Source organism: Alligator sinensis, unplaced genomic scaffold (assembly GCF_000455745.1).
Source record: "Alligator sinensis unplaced genomic scaffold, ASM45574v1 scaffold534_1, whole genome shotgun sequence".
NCBI lineage: Eukaryota > Metazoa > Chordata > Crocodylia > Alligatoridae > Alligator > Alligator sinensis.
Window position 1 is genome coordinate 1513186 of NW_005842050.1, and position 25381 is coordinate 1538566.

At 40.2% G+C, this 25381-nt stretch overlaps 1 protein-coding gene across 10 annotated transcripts in view; it reads left to right on the forward strand.

Moving 5' to 3' along the window:
• Positions 1-25381, forward strand: part of CEP170 (centrosomal protein 170) — a 176142-nt gene that overhangs the window by 142952 nt on the left and 7809 nt on the right. For 7 of the 10 annotated variants that reach the window (XM_025203257.1, XM_025203263.1, XM_025203261.1 and 4 more), the window contains 5 exons: positions 389-623; positions 8184-8361; positions 10865-11032; positions 15731-15819; positions 25164-25257. In XM_025203257.1, coding sequence (XP_025059042.1) covers positions 389-623; positions 8184-8361; positions 10865-11032; positions 15731-15819; positions 25164-25257 — 764 coding nt within the window. The remainder of the gene's footprint in view (positions 1-388; positions 624-8183; positions 8362-10864; positions 11033-15730; positions 15820-25163; positions 25258-25381) is intronic. The other 3 variants (XM_025203260.1, XM_014519581.2, XM_014519577.2) reach the window with 3 other exon arrangements.

Here is a 25381-nt window from a genome sequence, read left to right on the forward strand (position 1 = left end):
GTTTTCAATGCCTTGAAACTTACCTCTGGGTAAAATTTGCAGAAAAAGTTCAATCCAACTATCTGAGTAAATGTTAATGAATTGGGCCCACGCTCTATAATACAGTTTGCTTGAGTTATGTAAGGTTCTTAGCATTTGCATCTTTTTTTTCCTACTCCCCATTATACAAAGAGCATCATTTTTCTTTACATTTTATTAATTAGTATTTGATTTTAACACAAATTTTTTAGCTTTCTTTTTAAGATGTAGTAAACAAACCCTTTGTGAGGTACTTGGGGCTTGATATTGAGCAGTTTTGGTGTTTTGTCATGGTGTTTCTAAAATCATACATTTGTTGTTTTTAAAAGATACAATAATAATTCTTTTTTTAATAATTAAACTAATTTAGTAAATTCAAGATGGAGGCGCTTTCCTACAGATTATGCTTCCACCTCAGAAGATGAATTTGGATCAAACCGTAATTCCCCTAAACATACCCGTCTACGTACTTCTCCAGCCCTGAAAACCACTCGACTGCAGAGCACTGGGACAGCAACGCAAAGTAGCAATACATTCAAGCATAGGATAAAGGAACAGGAAGACTACATTCGAGATTGGACTGCTCATCGAGAAGAAATAGCAAGGTTGGTTTTAAAGGAATACCTTTAAAATATCGATGCCTGATTATCTAAAGTAGTAGCACAGTAAAAGTGAGTTAATTTAATTACCAGACATTTCTTCATATACAGTATTTCTTATGGCTAGTTGTATAGATAACCTTAGGCAAGTGTTTCTCAATCTTTTTTGAGTGAGGGCACCCTTCCACAACTGTTCTGTATGTGGCCGCATCCCCAGCTGAGAACCACTGTTGGTGCTTCCTCAGCCTACCTTAGTAGTTCTTGACAGTGGGTTGCTGCTACCAGGTAAAAGTGCCCTGGGCACCTGGTGCACAGCCTGACTGGGGAGGACTGCAGCCCTTCCCAGCTCAATTTTGCACAGCATCTCCTGAAGACAGAGGCACACAGGGCAGGTGGAACTGTCTGGGTTACTTTGTTTCCAGGAGGAAAAAGAGGTCTGCTTGCCCTTGCTGCCCCCAGTAGTATCAATTCTAGAGCCCCAGCTCTTGTCAGACCTATAACCCCAAGCACTACCCCAAATTCACCGCTCCCCATTGTCAGAGCAGACAGTTGAGAGGAATGGAAGGGGAGTTAGGGTTAGGATGAGAGAATTCCCAATATCTTTTGAACATTAATGGGGAGTCCCCATGTTGTTCAAAGGGTGGGGACATGCACCTCTGCTTGGACAATCCAGGGTGTCTCCAGGACTGTTCAGGCAGTAGGTGGAATGCCTGCTGCCCTTTAACTGTCCTGGGGGGACCCACGTGAACAGTCCAAAGTCTCAGTGGGAATCCGTGCCATGGTTTGAACATTCCCAGCACTGTTCAAGCATAACAGCAGTGGGATCTCAGGAGGGTTGAGCAAGCCATCCAGAAGCCATTGCTTTCCCTCCCCTTCGGAGGAGGAGATGGAGAGTGGAGGAGTGCTGGATACTGGGGCTCCTAAGGACCCAGAAATGAGCGTACAGGAGTTACAAGCTTCCTGTCCTTTGACATCTTCCTCCTTGCTTTGCCTTAGTCTTGTTGGGTGGACACTGACAGCACAAGAGAGGAAAGCTTTCAGTTCCAGCTCTTATTCCCACCGCAGCCCACAGAAGCCCAAACGTATAGTTGCAAAGAAAGTCCTGCTCAGCCCTGGACTGCAGCATGCATATTGCAGTTGTACAGTCTCCAGGTACTTTAAATACCAAACTCTAATCTGTCTCACCTGAGCATATATGAAGTATTTTTTAGAAGCTTTGAGTAAATTTTCATGGAGTGGGAAAAGATGCATCCTCAACACAAAGGCTATCCCCCTTGCCAAATTTCAGGTCCCTACTTCAAAGCATATGTTTCCCTTTTCCAAGAGGTTACTCAGAACTTAACCTGAATAATATAATGTACTTTTTCTCTACCCTCATTGTTATAAATAGTGAGCTATTTTGCCTTAAGGGTCAGCCTGAGGCAGATGTCCACCCTGAGTGGTTTGTTTGTCAAAGGTATACGTAATTAAAGACAGAATCTTACAGTACTGAGGTTGGAAACCTTTTGCCAGTGAAGGTGACTGCTTGCAACCCAGCATCTACCATGAGCTATATCCCACAGTAGATGCTACAAAAGGAGTAAATAGAAAAAGGCAGATGCTAGGATCCAGGGAATGCCTTCTCTGCTGTATCAGTGAGCATAAATGAACATGGCAGGTAGTAGGATCCTGAAGACACCTCCTCTGCTGCTTGGGCTAGTTGGTACTGCTGTGGAACCGATCCAGTCTCTTTGGCTAAGTACAGACAGTTGAAAAGCCCAAGCCTGAATTGATCCAGTCTTTGCAGGTTACTCTGAGCTGCAGAGATTAATCTGAGAAACAACTGGACAGACATTTACTTTTGATTCAGGAAATGCAGCCACATGCCTGCAGAAGCTGGCAGGTGTTAGAGCACACCTCTCTGGCATGTAACCAGCATGGGCTGTGTGTTCACTACTTCTCCCTGCTACACCTGAGGTCTCTGGGATTTGTAGTCTAGACTCAGAGCAGCAGAACTCTCCAGGGTTGCTCATCACTTCCTCTTCCTACTTCCAGGTGCCTCTGGGATTTGTAGTCCACAGTCGCAGCCAGCAGTACGTTTCAGTAAATTTAGCAGCAGGGCAACTCTGTATTCAGAGGAAGGTGGGTTTAATCCCCTTCCCTGGCCCCAGACCCCAGCCAGGGTTTGCGTGTGGGGGGACAGTCCCTGCCTCTTTCCCCTCCCCCCTTCTCTTCTGGAGCAGACAGGACAGCCCAACCCAGCCCAGGGCTGGAAAGCATGCTGGGATGCTGGGGGACTGTTATTTGACTTGAACCAGGAAGGGGTCTGGGACAGAAGTTTCATAAATCGGTTTGACCCAAATCAGTTAAATATGATAGTACATTCAACCAGGTTATCTTAAACCAGTTTCTGCCATTTTGAAACTGGTTTATGTGCACTGAACTTGTGTCCTGTTACAGGTTTAAACAAGTTTCTGATTACTTAAGCCAGTTTATGCATAACTTCTGTCCCTAGCCTTTAGGCTTGTGGGTTGTAGGTTGCCATCCTCTGTTATAGTGTGTTGAGTCAGGCACTTTTAGTAGTAGACAGTGCTATAAGATCTACCTGTTACAGGATGGTACTGTAACTTGGGCCATATTGCACCCCTGCTAATATATATGAAGCTGTGGAACTTAACTTCACATATATTGGTATATCAGGCTGTCTCTTTCAGTAGGCCTTCATGTATTATGGGAACCAAGACTTTGCTTTCGTTTCTATTTTTGTCCACAGGGGCAACTATTTAAATAGTGTCCGTTTTTATAGGTGAAATGTTGAAATGCTGATGAACCATTATTGTACAATAATCTGTAGTATTGTAGATTTGATAACATAAAAATATCCCTGGTAGAATTGGATAATCCAGTAATTTGGTGGAGTTTTCTTCAGGACTGCATACATGGTCCTTTTTTTCTTCCTTGTGTTTTCTGCATACAGGTTTCCCTTGATTTATGCAGTAGATGTGTCCCCAAGGGGCGGCGCATATATTGAATTCACATAAAGCGAACCCAGTTTACAATGAAATAAATAGGGATGTGTTCCCATGGTGGGGAGGGTGGGAGTGGGGCTGGGGCTGGGGGAAGGGGTGGGGAGAGGAGTGCAGCGCAGCCCAGTGGCTGCAAGCAAGCAGCATCTGCAGCTCCCAGGGCTGCAGCAGGGGGAGCACCAGGCTCTTCGCAGCACTTGGGGTGGGTGGCAGCCCCACTCACCCCATGCCCTGAACCCCCTGGCACGGTGCAGTCCAGCGGCTGCCAGCAGGCGGTGTCCACCGCTCCCAGGGCTGCAGCAGGGGCAGGCAGCAGCCTGCAGTGGGATGAGAGTAGGCTGGGGCCAGCAGCCATTGCAGGTTGGGGCTGGCAGTGGCACCAGGCACTTCCTGGCGCTTGTAAATAGTGTTAGGAGAGTAGGTTGTGGGGGGCTACACTGAATTTTGGGGTGGCAGCAGCCTCCCTCCCATCGCCGTAGCCCACCCCAAACACTGGGAAGAGCCTGGTGCCACCACCGGCCCCAGCCTGGATCAGCCGCTCCCAGAGCAGCTGCAGCAGGGTCTGCAGTGAGTGGGGCCCCAGCCCCACGGCCCTTTCCCCTCCCGTCACAAACTCACAGATTTACCTGCTTGGGGGAGCGGGGAGCGCGCCTATGCCGATCACATAACAGCAATCACATAACTATGCCGATCACATTTACCTCGCATATAACAAATTTACCTGCATGAATCGGGGAAACCTCTACAAATTCATACCTCCCAAATACAAATTTCAAGTAACTGTGTTCACAGAAAGGTCTTTGCAGAAGTTAATGATAAAATGGATCCTGGATGGACTGCTGCCTGTTTGTGCCTGATCTCATTAAAATCTATTGTTCTTTCATTGAGCAAGTGTTCTGTTTAGGAAGCTGCAAACATAAGTATCTAATAAAGCAGCTAAATGTACAATTATAGTGTGAAAGCAGATGGCTTGGCAGCAGCATCTAATTTTATCCAAATTATCGTTGCTTCATAAGTAAATTAATCTTTTGAAAGGGTTGCCATATTTTGCCCCTTTCACACAAATCTGTGGTGAAAGTTTGCAACTGTTATAAATAAGCAGTGTAGTTAAAAATTGAGAGCGCCGTTTAAAAAACAGAAGAACACTTTCTCTTTTTGGAGTACTATGTTTCTGTATGCTTACAGTCAACACAGTGTTAAAAACTGATATTCTTTACTTGCATGCACTTGGATGTCAAATATAGAAAGAAGTAGGTCTGATGTATAGTATTGGAAGTTATCAGAAGATGAAAGAAGGGAATTGACCAGTCCTGCAGAATGTTAGATCATCCAAGGTCTTTATAACTGAGAAAAACAGTTTGAGGAATTTTACTCAGAATAATGAGGGTTTCACAACTCTGCTCTGTTGAAATTTAGTTTTTTAAATAGTTGTTACATTATTCTGCTCCATTTCATTTTAATATTCAGGACAGATGACTGCAGTTCTTTTCGTTATCATAATACGTGAGATCAGCTTTCATCTGAGGATTTCAAAGCACTTCGCAAAAATAATTGGTTTAGTTGAGGCAACACAGAACATTAGACTAAACTGAAGTCTTTCAAAATCAATAAGCACTGTTGTGATGGATACATTACAGATTTGTACAGGCAGTTACTATTTTAGCGTTTTTTCCATCTCTGCGTAAGGATAATACATCTGCTTTGCCCTCTTTATGACAAAGTGATGACATTATATTTCTCCATTCTCCTTCTCCACAACATAGTGGCAACAGAAGGGTTTAGTACCCTTGCTCATGAAGTTGAGCAGCTGAACACCATCCCATTTTAGGAACGCATTCTGGAAAGGAGGGGGAGATGGTTAAAAAAGAGAGAAGTTTGGCATTATGTCTTGTCTTAGTGTTCTAAATTTTTCTCTGCAGATAAAAAGAATACTTAATCTGAGCACTTTTGAGAACCCTTAAGAGCTAACTTGGCATTAGAGCTACAGTAATGAAAACTGCCTTCTTTTGATTTGGGAATTACAGGCTTTGTTTTGTTGCTTGTGGATCCTTATGTGCTTTTACTATATTATGTTCTACATTAAAAAATCAATTATATCATTTTGTAAGTGGGGAAAATAGCACGAAAGTATTCACAGTTTTGACAGGATGACATTACTCATGCTTTGGAAGCCTTTAACCTTTGGCTTGCGAACTGTCTGAACACTCTGCTCAGAAAGCTGCATCAAAATACTTGTACATGTAGTGATACAACTACTAGATTGAAAAATTTACTGAGATTTTTTTCCCCATATTTTAGATAATGAGCCAAATAGTTGTTACTTTAAGTGGTAATACAGGCCTGCAAGAACTACTAGTTATGGCTTGCCTACATTGCAGAGCAACTATACCTACGCTGGTATAACTGCTGGAAGTGTTTCATAGTGCAGATTTTGCATATGCCATGTATTGTAGACCACTTCCCTACATTGGGTAAACCAACAGAAATTTGTCAACGTAGCAGTATCTGTAACAGGGCTTTGCTTGCATTGTTGCATCATCAAGGGGAAAGGTGTTAAACACATCTAGCCCCTGATCTAGGGAACATTATATGTTATGAAAAAACTTCATACTATGGTGAGCCTTTACAGTACCAAATCAGGTGACAAAGTGAGGAATGTATTTTATGCCTGTGTATAATAAGCTTAACTGATCAAACAAGAAGATGTTGCAGAGTATATTTCTGCTTTATCCTTCTATGGATGCACAATCTCCAGCTTTGACCTTTTTCTCCCTAGTTTCATTGATGAAAGAGCTCCCTGCAAGGAAGTGGATCTTTAATGTTAAACCATAATTAACATTTCAGTGGAACTAATTTGAAATGCTGTCCACATGACCAGTGTTTGACCTTGTTAACTGCAAATGGTTGCCATTTGTTTTAGAATTATCTATCACTACAGTGAATCCTGTGGGATTAGCTTGCTGTCATTTTTACACGGGCATCTGAAATCATACAGCTGACTCACAGAAGTTCACTTGTTATTTAAACAGTTTGTTGAAATTTTGAATATTTATGGAAAAGTGGGACCTCCATAAAATAATTCTGTTTTTAGTGGTGATCTAGGTAGTATTTGTTACCTGGAGAGAGAGCTGAAGAGCAGTTGTTTTATTTTCTTTTGATCCATTAATTATTTACAAGGCACGTATAAATATCTCAATAATACAATCATTTGATTAGCTGAACATTTTAATACCTCTCATTTAAAAGAAAGGTGTAGTTTTATACAGTGAAAAATTTATTAATTGCTTAATTCCTTTGTCATTCAGCATGATATATCAAAACCTAACAAGTTAGCAATACATACATAAGTAAACATATGAACTACAAATTGGAAAACAAAATCAAGTTTGTCCCAGAATTAAAATCTGATGAGTAAGATAGTAGCAAACATTTACTATTTTAAGAAGTGAAAAAATCATGGCTAAAATGTATTTACATGTAAAAAAATTAAGTTCACATTTCAGAATTAAATGTTCACTTTGTAGTTCCTTTCATTTATTAACTAAAAATGTCATCTCAAGTAATGGAGGATATTTTTTTAACATGTTGTCTTATACGTTGTTTTAACTGTATATTTGTTCATTCAAAATTGCATTAGTTCATGTCAGCACGCTTGTCAGTGACAAACTGTAATCTAGTGTTAAAATGTTGGAGTATGATGTAAAATATCTCTAAATATGTGTGCTGATTTATTTTAGCTGCTGTTTTCAATTCTAAACTCTGATGCAGTCAGTAGTGTCCAATCTTTTCAGCCTGAGGCTCAAACATATTTTAGCAAAAATCAGTGAGCTACTGTCAGTTTTTTAGGAGTAGATTTATAGCCCTGTTCTACTCACTTCATGACTGATGGCACCGCACAGTGAGCAGAGGCCACTCACAAGCCTCTGCTGGGGTTTCTTCAGTCTTCAGTGGTCGCAGAACCAGTGTTAGCTGAGCTGTGCCATCCTTCTAGCAACAAGTAAAATAAAAGGGAATGTCTGAAGTGTTTTGAACTCTGGCTCTTGGCATTTCTGGCAGGGAGAACTGTTCAGAAACTGTCATAAATGGTTGCTGTATGAGGCAAAAAATAACAGAGTCCTAAGTAGTGTCTGGTTCTCATCTTCTCTATTCTCCCATTTTTATGGGGTTATCATGGGTTAACTGTGGGGGAGGGGAGAGGGGAGCAGTCGTTTTCTTGGAGCTCCCTTAGACTCGAGCAGAACCAGTCAAACTCTTATTCAGTTTTTCATGATACAGCAGATAAGCAGGCAATAGAATAGTAATGACAGAAAAGGGGAGCAGCTGCTCAGATCTCTTTGCTTCACATAGCAAAACTGTTCTAGGGACTTCAGGTAAAGCTCTGGAGTGGATTTTGGGAAAATTCCTCCTTCAATTGCACAGCACAGTGAATACATTTTCAACTCATAAGCAAATACCTGTATTTCTTAGCACAACCATCCTCAGATGCCACAGGTTGGACACTACTGTTAATGATAATATTTTTATTGGGAGAAGGTAATGCTGTCTTTAAAATTATTGCTAGGATCAGCCAAGATTTGGCTCTCATCGCCCGGGAAATCAACGATGTAGCAGGAGAGATAGATTCAGTGACTTCATCAGGCACTGCCCCCAGTACCACAGTAAGCACTGCCGCCACCACCCCTGGCTCTGCCATAGACACTAGAGAAGAGGTAGGAGATCTTCATGGAGAAATGCATAAGGTTCTTTCTTTTCTTTATTTCTTTTCCTTTTAGCCTTTTGCACAGCTTTTTTAGTTTTTCCCACCCAACCTGTTTGCATGAATTCTCTGTATTCTGTTTTAATTTTGAAATCCCTTTACCTTTTTACAAACAGGGAACACAAATCAGTCAATGAACACAGATCTTCAAAATGGTCATCCAAAGCATCCTTACTGTTTGTCTCTCTTTATTATGAAACACAAAACTTGATGTTTATTTGTTCTTTACCTGTACATGGCCTTAGATACCATTAATACTATCTAAGCACTTTTACCCCATTAGTGTTTATATGCAAATGCGTGCGGTATGTAAAATAAAAATACATACATGGCAATGTACATAGTTGTTATAGCTAGAAAAGGCCGTTTATTCACGAATGACGTAGAAATTTCCTTGTGTTAGCACTTAAATTCTCATGTAGCATCTAGTGGTGCACCGGTAGAGATTTTTGGGGCCGATACCGAGAGCCGATTTTTAAAGAGGTATATCAACCAATACTGATTCGATTGCCGATATGCAGCTCTTCAGCTTGAAGAGCTGCATCCAGCTGGTAAGTCTGGTGGGGGTGGGGGAGGTGGGCAAATCAAGGCCTCTGCTGTGAGGGAGGGAATGGGGCTGGGGCTGGGTCAGGGGTAGGTGCTGACCCTGCCAGGGTGGGGAAGGGCATGGGACAGAGCTTCAAGTGGCTTGTCTGGAGAGGGGAGGCATGTGCCCCCCAGATCTGCACAGCATAGGGCAGGCTGCAGCTTCAGGCTGGGGCAGGGACAGGCCCCTCCACTGCACGTGGCTCATCTGGCAGCTCCCACCGCTCATCCAGGAGGGCACGGAGGGGGCATGTACCCCCGGATCCATCCAGCTGGGAAGAGCCCAGCCCCAGCTGACCCCGTCCCGCGCAGATCCAGGGGCACATGCCCCTCCCCCCCATGCCCTCCTGGATGAGCAGTGGGAACAGCAGAGGGAGCTGCCAGATGAGCGCCAGACTAGCCACTCGCATCTGCAGGAGTTGCTCCCCTGCCTTCCCACACCCCGCAATGAGCCGCGCTTCTGTCTCAGCCTGGCCCTGGCTGAGCAGCTCCAACCCCAACCCCACACCCTCCCTCACCACGGAAGTCTTGATCTCCCCCCTCATGGCCCTTTCCCCTCTTCCTTTCCCCACTTCCCCCCACCCCTTCCGCTTCCACCACACCAGACACCAGCTGCATGTGGCACTCCACACTGCCAGGCTGTGCTCCACACTGCCTACATGCTGTGCTGCGGCTGTGCAGCGCACATGCACGGGCATTTATCAGAGAAATTATCACCCTAATTGGACCGATTTTCCAATACAGAAAATTTTCTTTATATTGATGCCGATCCGATATCGGACCGATGTATCAGTGCACCTCTAGTAGCATCAATTAACTCTAACTTTAGCTCTTCTTTCCTAATATTATAAAGAACTAACTTGTATGAAGTTTGCCTTGTGCTGCTGTTTAATCTTTCTCTTCTTTGACTTTCTTTGTTGTTCTGTGTATTAAATTGTATTAACTAACTTGTTCTATTCACAATCACAGGTCTTAGCTCTTTTACATACATTTAAGAAGACATTAAAAATTACTTAATTTCCACCATATAATCATTCACATTATTTCATGTACATGTTTACTGTATTTTTGTTTTTTTCTTGTTGCATTTCATTCAAAATAAGTTTAATCATTTTAGTCTTTGTAAAATTTGGTTAACTTATTAATAGACTGTGTTCAGTATGAGACTCATTTTGTGTGAGAAATATTATAAACAATGGCAAATAACGTGTGGATGTTCTGAATGGCGTGTAATTTGCTAAACCCATGTAGATTAGTAATTGTCTCTTGCATTCACAACCCAACATCACCTACATAAATATGCATTTTTCTTAGATCCAGTTAGATCATATTAACTTACATTTTACTCGATAAATATATTTCCATTTACCTTTCTATTTAAGATTAACGTAAATTGCACATATATTAGAGAATACCATAGGTGGCAGTATCTCATTTAAGTAGGCATAGGATTCTCCATACCCTCCCTCACCAGTGTTTTTAACCAGAAAAAGACTATTTGCTGAGTTTAAAAAGTTTCTTTCCATTAGTTTTTTGGAAATCTGGCATTAAATGTGAGAGTAAAATGTGTAGATTGCTGACTTAAGTGGCAATTTAATTTTAACTTTTTAGGATCTTCTCATGTCACCTATATTTAGGAAAAATCTTCTCAGTGGAGCAGTCAAATTTACATCAATATATGTATTACTGATATTGAAAAAATGCTATTCTCTTTTCCAAAATTCTCCCTATATTAATAAATATGTATTTTAACACATTTATGATAAAAACAAAGTTTATGTAGCTATCTTACTGCAAACTACTTCAGCAGGAGAAGAATTAGACTTACCTTGTATGTATCCATTATGTTTCATAAAATGCATCTGTTTCACTAAATGAATCTTTTTTTCTCCCCGTCTCAGTTGGTTGATCGTGTATTTGATGAAAGTCTAAACTTCAGAAAAATTCCTCCACTAGTGCATGCCAAACCACCAGAAGGGAATGGTCGGTCTAATGATTCTAGGCCTCAGCTAACAGAAGCACTTGATCCCCCAACAATTACACGGAGGAGAACCTGGAGCAGAGATGAAGTGAGTATGCACCACTGTTTCTTTCTAATAACATGCTTACTTTATATCTGCACAACTATCATCATGAATCAGCATCTCAGATGCAAGGCTTGCTTGCTTGCTTGCTCCCGGTGGTGGCAGTGATTTGGGGATTGGAGGATAAACTAGTGATGTATTACACCGCAGTCAAATAAAATTATTGTTCTGAATGGACTAGTTTTTTAAAAATCATGTTTACTTGAGTGGGTAATAATTAGCATGTGAGCAATGTGCATTTTTACACTTAAGCTTGTCATGCTAAATGTTACATAGTAATTATAACCACAGGTTGCTTTTAATTTTGTTCCTTAAAGAAGTCACGCTAGCTTTGCTTTTGTGGCACTTTTCTAGCTTTTAGATACACAACACATAGTTAATCATTTTCTGGTTGTATGATTTTACTGTCTTTGCAGACAGAGTCTGTAAGTGTCTATACAGTGTCTAAATTTGAACCTCTTCCACCCTGCTAAAGTCCCTAACAACTGTTACTTTAGTAATATGTCTTCAAAGAGAAAGTCACAAAAAATGGAGAAGGAACTCACCCACTTTTTCTGTTAATTGTTCTTAAGGGACTTGGGCAGGTGGAATAGGATCACACACAGATGCCTGATAGGCGCAGTAAGATCTGGCTTATAATGTCAGTTGGCAACAGAACACTGTTTCAAGGACACTTAAAAACCATAAACAGTCAGCACTGATTTCAGCATCATTTTCAGCTTGGTAGATGAGAAGTGGGAGATGAATTCAATAATGAGTGATTAGAAAACATATACAGTAAATTTACCTGAAACCAACCTCATTTAAAACTGAGAAATGCAGTCATGTGTATGTATAAATTAACTTTTTTTTTCATGTATCTGCTTCATAGAATCAAACAAGGATGTTTTTTCTTTTTCCTTGATTTTGTAGCTCACATATGCCTATACTTATCAAGTGGACAACTACTGCTCCTATTCTAAGACTATATGATTGTTTCATAGATCAAGCATGTGTGATAGGCATCTGAATCTGGTTAGCTACGTGGTTAGAGGGAAGCCCAAAGCTACTTTTTCTTCAACATGAGTAAAGGAGATTTTTTTCTCCTTTTTATATTTTATCTTTAACATTCCTGTGAATCCATCCAGGATAAGTTTAAATTAGCATTTCCTATAGAAGTCTTTGTCTTATTACTAAAGACTTGTCCATCATTAAGTCTCTGTTCACAGATACCCACAATAATATGTACACAATGCTGCACTGCAAGGACCTAGGATCCTGTGATCCTGCCCAGCAGATCCTGTTTTTCCTTTCTGCTCATTGGATTCAGGAGCCCATCTCTCAACTTTGGCTGTGTTTTTCGCAGTTGAGTTATTTTTTTTTAAAGTTTGTTTTGTTGTTAGTGTTTTCCCATTTATATTTAGACACTTCCTGATGGTTTCCTAGTTTTTAAGTACATAACCTCTTCTACTTGCCATTGCTTTTAGTGAAATGGAATTATCTTCCAGTATCTTTCTAGTCCTAGCATACTTAGTGCTCACTAGTTGCACCTATTTGACCTTTACTTTCCCCTTTCCTCTTTCATTGCTTAGATGTGTTGTGATTTTTGGCACCGCTGTCCTTGAAGGGACTTCAGTGAAGAAGAAGCATCCTCCCATATCAGTCTTTCTTAAGAATCTTAACTTTAATATTCTTTCACTGAATCAGTAGTGGAGTTGGATCTTATTGAGATTTTGTTTATTTTCTTAGAACTTTTCTCACACATGCCTTCACCTGAGAATTCTTTATAGCCCATTCTCACTAGGATTAAAATTGGAGTTTTCTTGAATTTAAAGTTCTTAGCTATAAGGAATGATATGATTACCTGTGTTTCCTTTCTGGACCTTGTAATTAAAGCATATGTTCCATCATAGTGTCTTTTGGGCCACGTGCAATTCTTTTTAGTTTCTATTAGGTATAATACCTTTCATTTTTAAATACATTTAATAGTTTGCTCCATATCTTTAAAATGTTTAAGACATTTCTTTTTCTTCAAGTACATTTGATAATGCATTTAATAATGCATAGTCCTGTAAAACGCCTTCAGGTTTTTGGTGTTTGTCATGTAAATCAATAAGCAGAGTATCTGAACCTCAATAAAAAATTAGGCAATACAGATTGGCCTCGATGTAAGCATTGTCAAAGGATTGAAGGCCAGATACATTGTAGTAAAACCAGAAATTGAGACCTAATTGAGGTGTCACTGAAGTTAGTGTTGGGACCATTATATGTTATTTTAACCATATGTATTATTAGATACATATGGTTAAAATAACAGATTATCCTGAATTATGATTTGACTACGGAAATACGAAGTAGAAAAAATTACCGTAAAGTGGATACATAGCTGCTTGGATCATCATGCTTAAATGAGCAATAATCAATGGCTCAGTGTTTAACTGGGAAGAGATATCAAGTGAGTTTCCCTAGGGGCCTGCTTTGGGACCCGTATTGTTTAACATCTTCATTAATGATTTGAAGGATGGGATTGAATGCATGCTTAGCCAAATTTGTGGATGAGAGCAAGTTGGGTGGACTTTCAAATGCTGGAGGGTAGGGCAGCAATCCAGAATGATCTGGGTAGACTGGAGAAATGGTCTGCAGTCAACCAGGTGAAATTCAAAATGGACAAGTGCAAAGTCCTGCACTTGGGACAGAATGATGGCATGCACAAATACAGGGTGGGAAACAGCTGACGAGTCTGTGGTACTGCCGAGCCTTTGGACTTACGGTGGACCGTACATTGAATATGAGCCAACAGTGTGTTCTTGTTGAAAAACAAGCCAACAAAATGCTGGGTTGTATTAACTGAAATGTCACTTGCAAATCAAGGGAAATGATTCTTCCACTCTGTTCAGCACTGGTCAGGCCTCATTTGGTGAACTGTTTTCTGGTCCAGTTTTGGACCCTATACTTCAAGAACACTGTGGATAGTTTGGACAGAGTCCAGTGGAGTGACAAAAAATATTAGAACGCTGGGAAGTATGTCTTACAAGAACAGGTTGAATGAGCTAGGGTAATTTAGTTTGCAGAAGAGAGAACTTAGGAGAGATTTGATAACAGACTTCAAATATATGAAGGGTGATTAGAGAGAAGATGGAGATAAGTTATTTTCTGTGGCTTTAGGGATCACGACTACAAGCCATGGCCTCAATCTGCAGCAGAGGAAATTTTAGGTTGAAAATTAGGAGGAACTTTCTGACTGTGAGGCTGGTGAAGCATTGGAACAGACTACCCAGAAAAACTGTGGAATCTCCATCCCTTAACAGACCATTGGCTGGGATAGTTTAGTCAAGGATGCTCCTGCCTTCAACAGAAGACTGGACTGGATGACCTCACAAGGTCCCTTCCAGCCCCACTTTCTTATGATCCTATGAAAATCGGGAAATAACAAGAGAAAACATGGAGCTGTTAAAATGATTTGGTTGCATTTCATTAGAAAATGATTTAACCTGACAAAAAGTTCTAGTGGGTAGTAACAGGCAGCAGATTGGGTACTGACTTGCAATGTCATACAGTAATCCAGAAAAGACTTGGTTTGGACTTTTTATACAATGGGACCATATGATGGGTCATTGAGGCAATGGTTCTTTTGGCTCTGTGAGATCACATATTTTGGTCCTGTGAGATCACTATGAACAGGTCTGGGATTTCAGTACAAAAAAAGATGTCACTAAATCCAAAAGGGTTCCAAGAAGAACGAGAAAAAGTATATCTGGTGGGAACTGAGGTATGTTAAAATAGTATGATGATTACAGTAACTAAGGGAATTGTGTAAGGTCTCAATATAAGCAGAAATAATTGCACAGTAAACATTTTTTGTTTACCAGCAGGTTTAGAATTGAGGCTTCTAACGCAATAAATGTTCTTTGGCACTTCTTGAGATGTGTTTCCAATTTTCAGCCATTTTTTCATCATCATAATATATGATAAAAGACTGAGCTATAAGTAGGTCAGCAAGACAAAGTCAAATGATATAGTTGACAGTGAGAAGTAGAGCATAGCAAACTTTTATCCTATCCAATCTGCAGTACAAAAATGTGGCTTTTCAAACCAGTGTTTTTTCTAAATGGATATAAAAGCATTTTTGAACTAAGAGCTGTCTACAACCACACAAATTAGTGTGCCAATATTATTGCTATAGGCAGGGGAAGGAAGATGATCTAGGTAGAGAACTGTTGTATGCAAGACAAAATGAGGTCTGTTGAGTTGCATAAGAAACTAAATTATTTTACTTGTAGATCTGAGTTTAAAATCTAACATAGTATACAAGTGAAAATTACTTTGTTTTCAATTTCAGTTCTGTGTGTGTGCGTGTGTGTGTGCATGCATGCATGAATGTCACTGAATCATCACGTTTCTAATGTGGTTGGCAGTTGCTTCTTGAGAGGAAATTATAATAAGGGAATTTCAGGTAAGGCAACAAGTGTATTTGAACAGGCATGGGAAAACACTTGCCTAGCGCTTTCTTAAAGTATGACCTGGACATCCTTGTGATACTAGCTTTTCATATTCAGGAATAATCAATGAATACTCAAATGTTTTAAGTATTCATTTGGGTGGGGAGAACAAAATCTTTATTTAAACATTCAGAATTGTCTGCATAACTGTAGTAACTTATTGAGAATTAAATATTTTTCCTTTCTTTTAAAAAAAATATTTCAGGTTATGGGAGACAGCTTGCTGTTATCATCAGTCTTCCAGTTTTCTCGGAAGATAAGACAATCCATAGACAAAACAGCTGGCAAAATCAGGTAGGATGCACTTTTCTATCACTAAAAAAAGTTTCTCATTAGATTTCAAATTCCTGCTAGTAGCAGTGAAATACTTGATGCGCAGGAGAGCAAATATATGGATACTATAATGGGAATATACTTAAGCATTTAGAAGTTAAATATTACAGCAGCTTCCCAGTTATCAGTAAATCTTTGTGCTTTTGAAGTGAATGAATTCCATGCTAGGAAGGAAGTTACTGCTAATATAAATATTTTGTATGATTTGAACAAAGATGGAGGAAATTGAAACAAAACCTTTGTGGAAGAAATGGTATCTTCAACAAAGAAGCCGATGTTCTGCTCTTGTTTAGAATATACAAAACTGTGCTGTTAAAACAAACAAACAAACCGTGAAATATCACTCCTTCAAAAGTCAGCCCCATGTCTAGATCCCAGCTTTGTGTGAAGCAGTTACCTGTTTCAAGAAAGATAAATTCTCATTTTAAAGGAATCGACTTTGGACACAGAAGCTGAGACAACATGGTAACATAAGAATTTTAACAAAGTGTTTACAGCTGTGTCCAGCACTGGTCCTCTTTTTTTCCTTCTAGATGATCACCATGGGTTAGTAATGTATTACTACCATTTTCCCCCTTTTTAAGGCAGCAGTCAAAGAAAATTGATTACTGAAGCTATGTGAAAGTAAATTAGAAACTGATCAACAGAGGGGACTTCTTATTTCCAGTGTCAGGTGTTCAGTAACACGATGGCCACCAGCAGCATGTTGAGAGAGGCTCACTGAACATACTGTCTACAGTTACTGTCTGGAATTCTCCTCTTCCAGGTCATCTTGCACCCTCTCCAGTCTCGTTTACATTGCCACGGTCTGACCAATTCTTGATCAAGACAGAGAACCATAATTCTGCTTTGTCCTCCTCCAGCTATCAGCCACTTTCAACATCATCGACCACAATCCTTTTCTCTCTTGGCTTTTGTGACTGAGCCATTGCCGGAACTGTTTCCTGCTGCTTTCTTATTGCTCCTTCAGAATGTTAATTAGATAGTTCCCATCCTCCCGCCCACTGACTAACACCTTGTAGATATTTAGTCATCAGGTCAAGGGCACTATAGCCAAAGCAAAACTCCTAAACTTTTTTCCAAACTGACCTTTATTTCCCTTCTTAGTAATCTTGTGCAATACAAATATTCTTCCAGTCACTGAAACTCATAACTTGGCTGTAATTTTTGACTAAGCTCTGTCTTTAGATCCACTAAAGGTTTGTATACACAACTGCAGTGGTGACTTTTGACAATGGGTGAAGCTCGAGCATGCCTGGCCACCCAAACTGGCTGTAAAGGCTCATCCCACTTGCTCTAGAATCCTGAATTTCCAGCATGAAGGAAGATGCTGGGCATGAGCATAGAGCAGTATCATTGGCAAACTTCCAGGCTTGGAGCATACCCAAGATCATGGGTCATTGGAGTGTATTTGGGCCCTATTTTGGTGCTGGGATCAGTCCCTACAGTGAAGGAGATAAGCCCTAAATTTTTCCTGTTTTTAGCTTCATAATGGTTAGGCTGCTGCTGTGCTGGGACTGCAGTCTATAGTGCTGATTGATATATTCTCATTATTTTCTTGTATTCCTTTGCACCTATCCATCCATAAACTCATTTAGGCAGGGATTGACTTTCACTTCTGTGTCTGTGCAACATTTAGCGCAATAGAATCCTGTTCCATAACCGGGACTCTTTGGACCTACAAGTGTACAGATAATTGTTTTATTTATATTTATTTATAAGCATTTTTTGGTGGCAGTTACAAATACGTTTTATACTTTACACTGTGTAAGAGGTGTTCTTCACCCTTTGTGGTGTTTTTCTTTTTCTTGAGCTGTTTTCTGTACAGTAAGGTAGGGCTATCCAACTTCAAACAGCTGCAGCTGCACACCCCGTTGGCTGCACTCAGGTGAGCCATAGGTCCCTGGGCTTCACACCACATAGATGCCCCTGCTGCTGCAGTGCCTGCCCATGTAGTCCCAGACTCATCCCCTGATCCTTGTGCCACATGTTGTACAGACACAAAAATGGGGCAGAGCAGGAAGAGGGGCAGAGCAGTGGAGGAAGAAGAGGGAGCCTGGAGCCCCTGGCTGCTGTTGTAGCCAGATCAATAGGGGTAGTGGCAGCCAAGCAGGAGCCTGGGGGCTGCAACTTAATCCCTTGAAGGCCCCATTTTGGACAGCCCTGTAGTAAAGTAATGTATTTAGTGGGATCTTTTCCTAATGTATTATAAAGGCTAAAAAAAAATTAGATGCACAAAAATGAGAGAGGGTCTTCAAGAACACAAGCTGCCTTTAATCACTTGACTGTTGCATGTATGTACAACAGTATGGTATTCACTTTGGCTGGTAGGAGCAGAAGAATTTTAGGATTTGGAACTCGAATATCCCACTTCACTTTTACTCATAATTAACCATCAGTATTTAAAAATGAATGGAATAGAAACAAAATATCAGTGCATTATATACAACATTTTGTGCGAGTTATCAGATAAAATATGTGGTTGGTGGGGAGAAAAGCAGTATATAATTTGCCTACAATGCCTCAGGTAATGACTGAGATTAATTACCAAAATTTGAATTACATTCATTCATCACACAATGTGACACAACAAAGGCATTATTGTATCTGAGGATGGCATTGTGTTGATAATAGTAAACAGACTTTTTATAATGACAAAGGCAGACAGAAATTAAATATTCTATTTGGAATGGTAAAAATACTGTAGAAATTTAAATGAGCCAAAATATATGCTTTATTTTCCTTTTCTTCTCTTGTAGGAGTGGTGTGGTTGAGTGGAAAATCAAGTAAAATCTTTTTAGAAGTCTTTTGGCCTATATGACTACTTTAAATAACAAGATATAGTGTTTATTATAAACATTATTTAGTAGGATATTGTTTTCATTAACCAGCAAAGCATTTAATCTCTGTCATAATTCTGTAACTGAAAAACAGGTTTATCCACCCTTATGATGAGTGAATCCCATCACATAGAAGAAACAAATGTCACTCCTGGAGCAATCATGGCCTTCCGTAATTTTCCCATTTTTCCCTTTTCACATCTTCAGCTAATGTAGATAAAAAAAATACAAACAAGAGAAGCCCGATGTTTTATTGTTCTACTAGCTTCCTATTATGCTGACCAGGTTGCTTTGTTCTTCTGATTCCATTTTGGGATTTCTCTTGCATCCAATTCAGGTGCTCAGTCCTTTCCTTCAGGGTCTCTCATGCTGTTCTCCTCATTGAATTTCTGCACATTTCTTTTCTACTAATTAATTGTTTTCTTTGAAACTTTCTACTTCGTGTTTTTAGCCTTTATAGATTTTTCTCTGTGTCCCAGTGTTCCCAGTTCCATCAGCCATTATCGGTGGAATTTCACTGCTACTCTCTGGCACGCTCAGTATAATCCCCTGATAATCTGTACCAGTTCAGGACTGTTTTTATATAGGTGTATATGTGTCTGAATACTGCTGCCTATGTCAAATGTATATTAAAAGAATTTTGGCCTTGGGTACTGTCACTTTCATCCTAATAGTATGCATTTGCAGTTGGGTACATTCCAATCAAGGGCTCCCAAAAAGAAGCAGCAAAACTTCAGTGCACAGCCTTTCAGCCTTTGTACTGACACCTAAAAACTGGCCTTGCTTGATAAACTCATACAATATCTGAGGCAAGTTGGAATTCCTTTTAAAATTTTGACCCAGAGCTATTCCTTCAAAAGGAGAAAGGGGAGATATATTATATGAAAAATATAACACTTGAATTACCGAAGTTGTACATCCACATACAAGGTAAAATATATACTGACTTTTCTTGCTTTGCAGTATTTTTGTTGGAATTTTTTCCCCAGCTCTTTATTAGTTAATTATAATGGTGGCCACTCATGCTACCATTATAAAAGTAGTTTAGTAGGAAAGTTTTGTTTGGTCATGAGAAACATGGAATTCTGTGATATTAAGCCTGTGCTGTACAACAGAAATGTGATCTTAGCAGGACAGAGTTTGCCTTCTAAAAGTACAAATGTGCAAAATCTAGGTAAGAGGTAGCTTTGTGTCAGTGCTAACTTCTAGGTTCCTCCTGTTTCCTATGCTTGGAACAGGGTGGATAGTGTGATGCAGGTAAGGGAGAGAGCTTCATTTTGTCAGTTAAGGCATTGGAGAAAATTTCCCCATCCCCCAAAGTGAGAGATGGAAAGAAAGGCACCAGTGAAAATAAGTGAGGCATGTTAGGAATCAAGTCAGAAGAAATAGCAGCAAAAGAGACTTTGCTCCATAAAAGGAGGCTTTTTCCTCCATAAAAACAACAACAACAAAATTTGGGCTTTTTTATCCAAATGTTAATCAGAAATGTCAGCATTACAATAAAGTAGAGCTGGAACGGACCTCAGGAGGTCATCCAGTTCAAACCCTTGCTCAAGGCAGGATCACCCCTGTCTAAGCCACCTTAGACAATTGTTTGTCTAACCTGTTCTTAAATACTTCCAAAGACAGATTCTACAATCTCTCTAGAGTCTGTTCCAATGCTAAAGGACCTTCATGGTGATATCCAATAAGAGCCAACTCAAATTTCTCTTGCTGCTATTTAAGACATTGTGTTGTCCCCTGCAGCCACAGAGCATAGTCTGTCACCATCACAGTTTGAAGACTGTTATCAAATCCATCCTCAGTCTCCTTTTTTCCAGACTAAATAATCCCAATTTTTTCAGCCTCAGAAGTTTCATAGTAAGTCATTTCAGTTTTAGCATTTTCGGTTTTATAAAAGTTAGAACAGTTATCAGTTGCCAGTGGAAGGATGTGTACTTGTGACAGCAGATATACTTGGTATTTAATAAATTATTGTTGACCCAAGGTAGCTGTGAGGCATTTAGGAGATGCAGACCTCTTAAAGCCTAGAATCGTACTGCGTCACTATTTAGTGAAGCTGGAAGAGTCTATACTTCATTATATACCAGTCATAATGGGAGGTGAGAGGAGGATATGCAGGAATTGGGGGAGGAAGATGACACAGACGAGGAGAATACTGGTAGAAGCTGAACAAAGGAGAATACAAGAGACTGAATAAAATTGTTGTAAGAAAAGGGAAAGACTGGAAGGTGAGCAGAGCTGCAGATAGAGGGAAATAGGACAGACAGAGTAACAAACAGCATTGTCTGTGGAAGTGGAGGTCAGGTTGAAACCAGCAGCAGAGACCTGAATCTAGCTGACCTTCTGGAAGGAAGTTTTTGGTATACAGCAGGAGAGGTAAATGAGAAAAAGGAAGGAGGGGGGAAAGAGACAGAATTGTCATATTTAAGCCTGGCTCCCAAATTTCTGTATTTGTTTTGAAAGTGTTGATTGCTTCTGGAAGACATTTTGAAAAATAGAATTTAGAATCTATTTGTTTATATATCCCAGATTTTTCTATGATAAGGAAATTTTGAATGCAGCAGGAGTTTGCTGCTCTGATCTGGCTGCTGATACCCTACATGATGTACAAATCTCTACATTACCACTGCCTCCACAGTACCCAATAAGATTGGTAATAAATGAAGAAAAATTATGACTTCAGGTGAAGAATAAAGAAAAAGAAGATAAATTCTGTAGCACCAGATAAACTGTATTTACACTGATTTCCAGAATGATAAAATATGCCACTAGAAAATAGAAAAAGTGTGGCTAAAGACCTGATTCTGTATATAATGTTTCCTAAACTTCTCCAGGGTGAGCTGCTCTTTAGTGGCAGTTCTACAGGATTTGCTTTCTTTTGGAGCTCCTCAGCACCAGGTAAGTCCTAAAAGTTCAGAGTAATCAAACTTTCAGCTCTGCAGAGGACACAAGAGCTCTCTTTGTGACACTGCCACTGCCAGGGACTTAAGCTCCGAGAGCAGGGGCGACTGTTTCTGCAGCAGCACCAACACTACTGACAGAGCACTGGCAAGATGCACTCTGGCAACCATGGTGGTGGTAGCAGGGTCCAACCAGGGCTCCCTGACAGCTTGCTGCTTGGTGAGCTATCAGGGAGTCAGCTCCTCTCCCTCTCCCCCTCCATTCCACCACAAAAGCACAGCCCTACAGAGAGGTAGATTGCACGTTTGAAAGAGCCACCTGGATACCACGTGAAGAACTGCTGCAGTACAGAAGAAAAACACCCACAAATCGCACACCGCTGGTTATGACCTATCACCCATCCCTTGAACCTGTACGGAAAATCCTCAAAAAATTGCAACCCATATTAGAAAAAGACCCTATTCTTAAAAAGATCTTCCCAGAGCCACCCATCCTAGCCTTCAGACAAGCACCGAACCTCGCCAACCTAATCACCAGAAGCAAACTTCCTCAACCCCAGAACACACCAAAAGGATCCAGACCGTGCCATGACAAGAAATGCAAAACCTGCCCCCACATCTCCACCACCCCCACTATTACTACACCCCACAACAGAGCCATCAGCATCCCAGGATCTTACAGCTGCACCTCCAGGAATGTAGTATACCTCATCCAATGCACCAAATGCCCTGATGGAAGATATGTAGGAGAGACCAGACAACAACTGCGCACCAGAATGAATGCACACCGGAAATCCATCAAAGACAGAAACACCCAATTACCGGTGGGGGCACATTTCTCACAGGAGGGCCACTCTCTCTCCAATCTCTCAGTCCTGATCCTCAAGGGAAATTTACACAACGCATCCCAGAGATGAGCCTATGAGCTCCATTTCATCAACCTGCTGGATACTAGAGATCAGGGACTAAACATAGACATTGGATTTTTGATACATTATAATCTGCCTGGCAACTGACTCCCCAGCCCAGCCCAGCCCAGCCCCTGGCTTCTTTACTTTTCATTCCATCCAGGAAGAGCACACACCAACTGCTGCAGCTTCCTGAGCCTGACGAAGGGTTTTTGAACCCGAAAGCTTGCTTAATAACTATTCTCCAACCATTTGGGTTGGTCTAATAAAAGATATCAAATTCACCCAAGGAACCTTGTCTGCCAGCCCTACAGGGAAGTTCCTGTTTCAAACCAAATACTTTTCTGTAGGGCTTGGGCCATTGCAGATTGCTTATATGCCTATATGTTCATACATTTTACTGGAACAAGAACTTTTGTAGTGATGCAAGTATAGCAGTTATCCATACCCCAAAAAAGGTGGGTTCTTTTGCAAGGGTGTTTTCTTTTCTTCACTATACTGTTGCTAACGTGCTGGTTAATTCTGTTGTCTTGAAAAGATAAATTCTTTTGATTCTTTTCTTTCTCTGGTTTTGTCCAGTAGATCCTGCCTTCCTGAATTAATATTTTTCCTTGATTGCACCGAACTAGAACAGTACTTCTTAATGAAACATTTGGCCAAAAAAACCTCTGGAAATTATGGTTTGTTTTTGGGCAGTAAAGAACACAGCGATCAACAGCAAAATCAGGAGAGCAACTAGGTCAAATTTTTGGTTCCCTGAAAGTACTTAAGTATTGATAACAGCAGAGCACGTGTTTTGAAGAATGAGATTCTTCTGTCACAGTGGTAATTGAAGTTGGGAAGTTCAAAAGGGACCTAAGAAAGCTGATCCCAAAAACCTGCTGCAGATGACTGGAATTAAGGCACAGAGTTCAATTAGGTTCTGTATAAATTCCTGGCATTTACAAAGTGTCAAATTCCTATCCACTGTAGCAGTTTTCACTTTAAAAAGAGCAATTTCCTATGAGAAACCTCACCCAACTAGTAACTGTTTAAAAATGTGTGGCATTTGATTATGCTGTAATTATTTTGTTTTCCTAGCCACGTTTAGACATTGCTGTTGTCTGATGTTGCTTTTACTTCTGGAATATTACTAAAAGATATAATGATTATAACTGCATTTCCATTTGATCTTGATACCTGATTTTACCATTCAGAGGAAAGGCAAATTTGAGAGTGTTCTCTCGTGAACTTTGGTACTGTTTTTTATTAATTAATTAAAGATAAAGTAATCTAAATATCTGTGGATTCCTGTTTGTTAATGATACAGAAGTTTGAAAACCTGAAATGACATTTATATGACGCAGCAAGTGATAATAGTCTATTCGTTACAGCAGGAAAACAAGAAACCATCTATGAAGCTGCTAGTACACTTTGGGGTATTATAAAGTTATTAATAAAAGTGAGCTGTTTATCACAGTACAGATGACTCTCCTATTCTCATATTACTACATTATGTATATGTAGTTTCCGTTTCAAAGTTTCTAGGTCAGGGCTGTCCAACTGGCAGCCTTGAGGGCCACATGCAGAGGGGGAAGGGCTAATTTGTGGCCCTCAGGTTCCTGCTTGGATGTTGTTTCACCCCATTGGCTCTTTCCTCCAGCTTTTGATGCCTGCCTCTACCCCAGCACAGCACAAAATGGCCCAGAAAGCTGAGGGTGAGCCGAGTGGCTGCAGTGCAGGGGGGCATGCAGTGCAGCACTGGACACAGGAATATCGTGCAGCAGTGGGAAAGGGAAAGGGTAGGGCCTGCACAGGTATGCAGTGCAGTGGTGCGGGCATGGGACTGAGTACACAGTGCAGTGATGGAGATGGTGCCTGCATGTTGCACCAGAGAGGCAGTATCTGTGTGGTGGGTGGCCCAGGAGACCTGTAGCTCACCCTGCTGGAGCCTGTGGTGTGTTTGGACCTCAGCTACTTAAAAGTTAAACTGCCCTGTTCTAGGTAATTAGAAACACCCAAAGTCTACTGTCAAAAAAGAGTATGTCATAATGAATTTCCAAATGCATTAACGTATTAACCTATTAATACATATATCTATCTCTGTATAGATCTATATATATCTATAAATAGATAGATAGATATTAATCTATACACCATTAATCTATTAAGTAAAGTGAAAGTCTGCAAAACGAAATGGCCCTCAGTGTTCAAACACGTTTTTACATGTTGAAATGCTGCATTTTTCTGTTATGAAATGTATACATCATTTACCTGTTAGCATTCATTTTTTTCACTTTGATTTGCAAGTGTTGTGAAATATAAATAAGATCTTTGGTGTGTCCTGAAACTATTGGATTTAAAAAAAAAACAAAAACATGGTTCTATGCAGCAGAATAAGTATGGCTCCTATTATGGTATATTTTCAGTCATACATGCAGATATTTTAGATTTGTGACTGCCTTTTTATTGTTAATAATAGTGATATAGTAAAAACTTCATATGTTGTCTTAGTGACAGTACTGTAGCAGCTGCCTGCACTTCAAACACAAAATTCAACACTTATCTTTTCAGGGCCTATTTTCCTTACATCAAAGGTCTTTAGATCTTCAAGGAAATGGTACATTTAATACTGTTTCTATTTTAAAAATAAATGTTGTGCTTCTTGTTTGTAGAATATTATTTAAGGACAAAGACCGAAACTGGGAAGAAATCGAAAACAAGTTACGAGCTGAAGGTGAAATTCCAATTGTGAAAACTTCAAGCATGGTATGAAGAACTATCTTTCTGAGAGGGAACAAGCCTCATTTGCATCTGGTTTCCAATTCAGAAGTGACTGAGCATGGTGTCTTTAGCGGAGAAAACAAAGCAATAATTTTAAGCATGTAGGGAA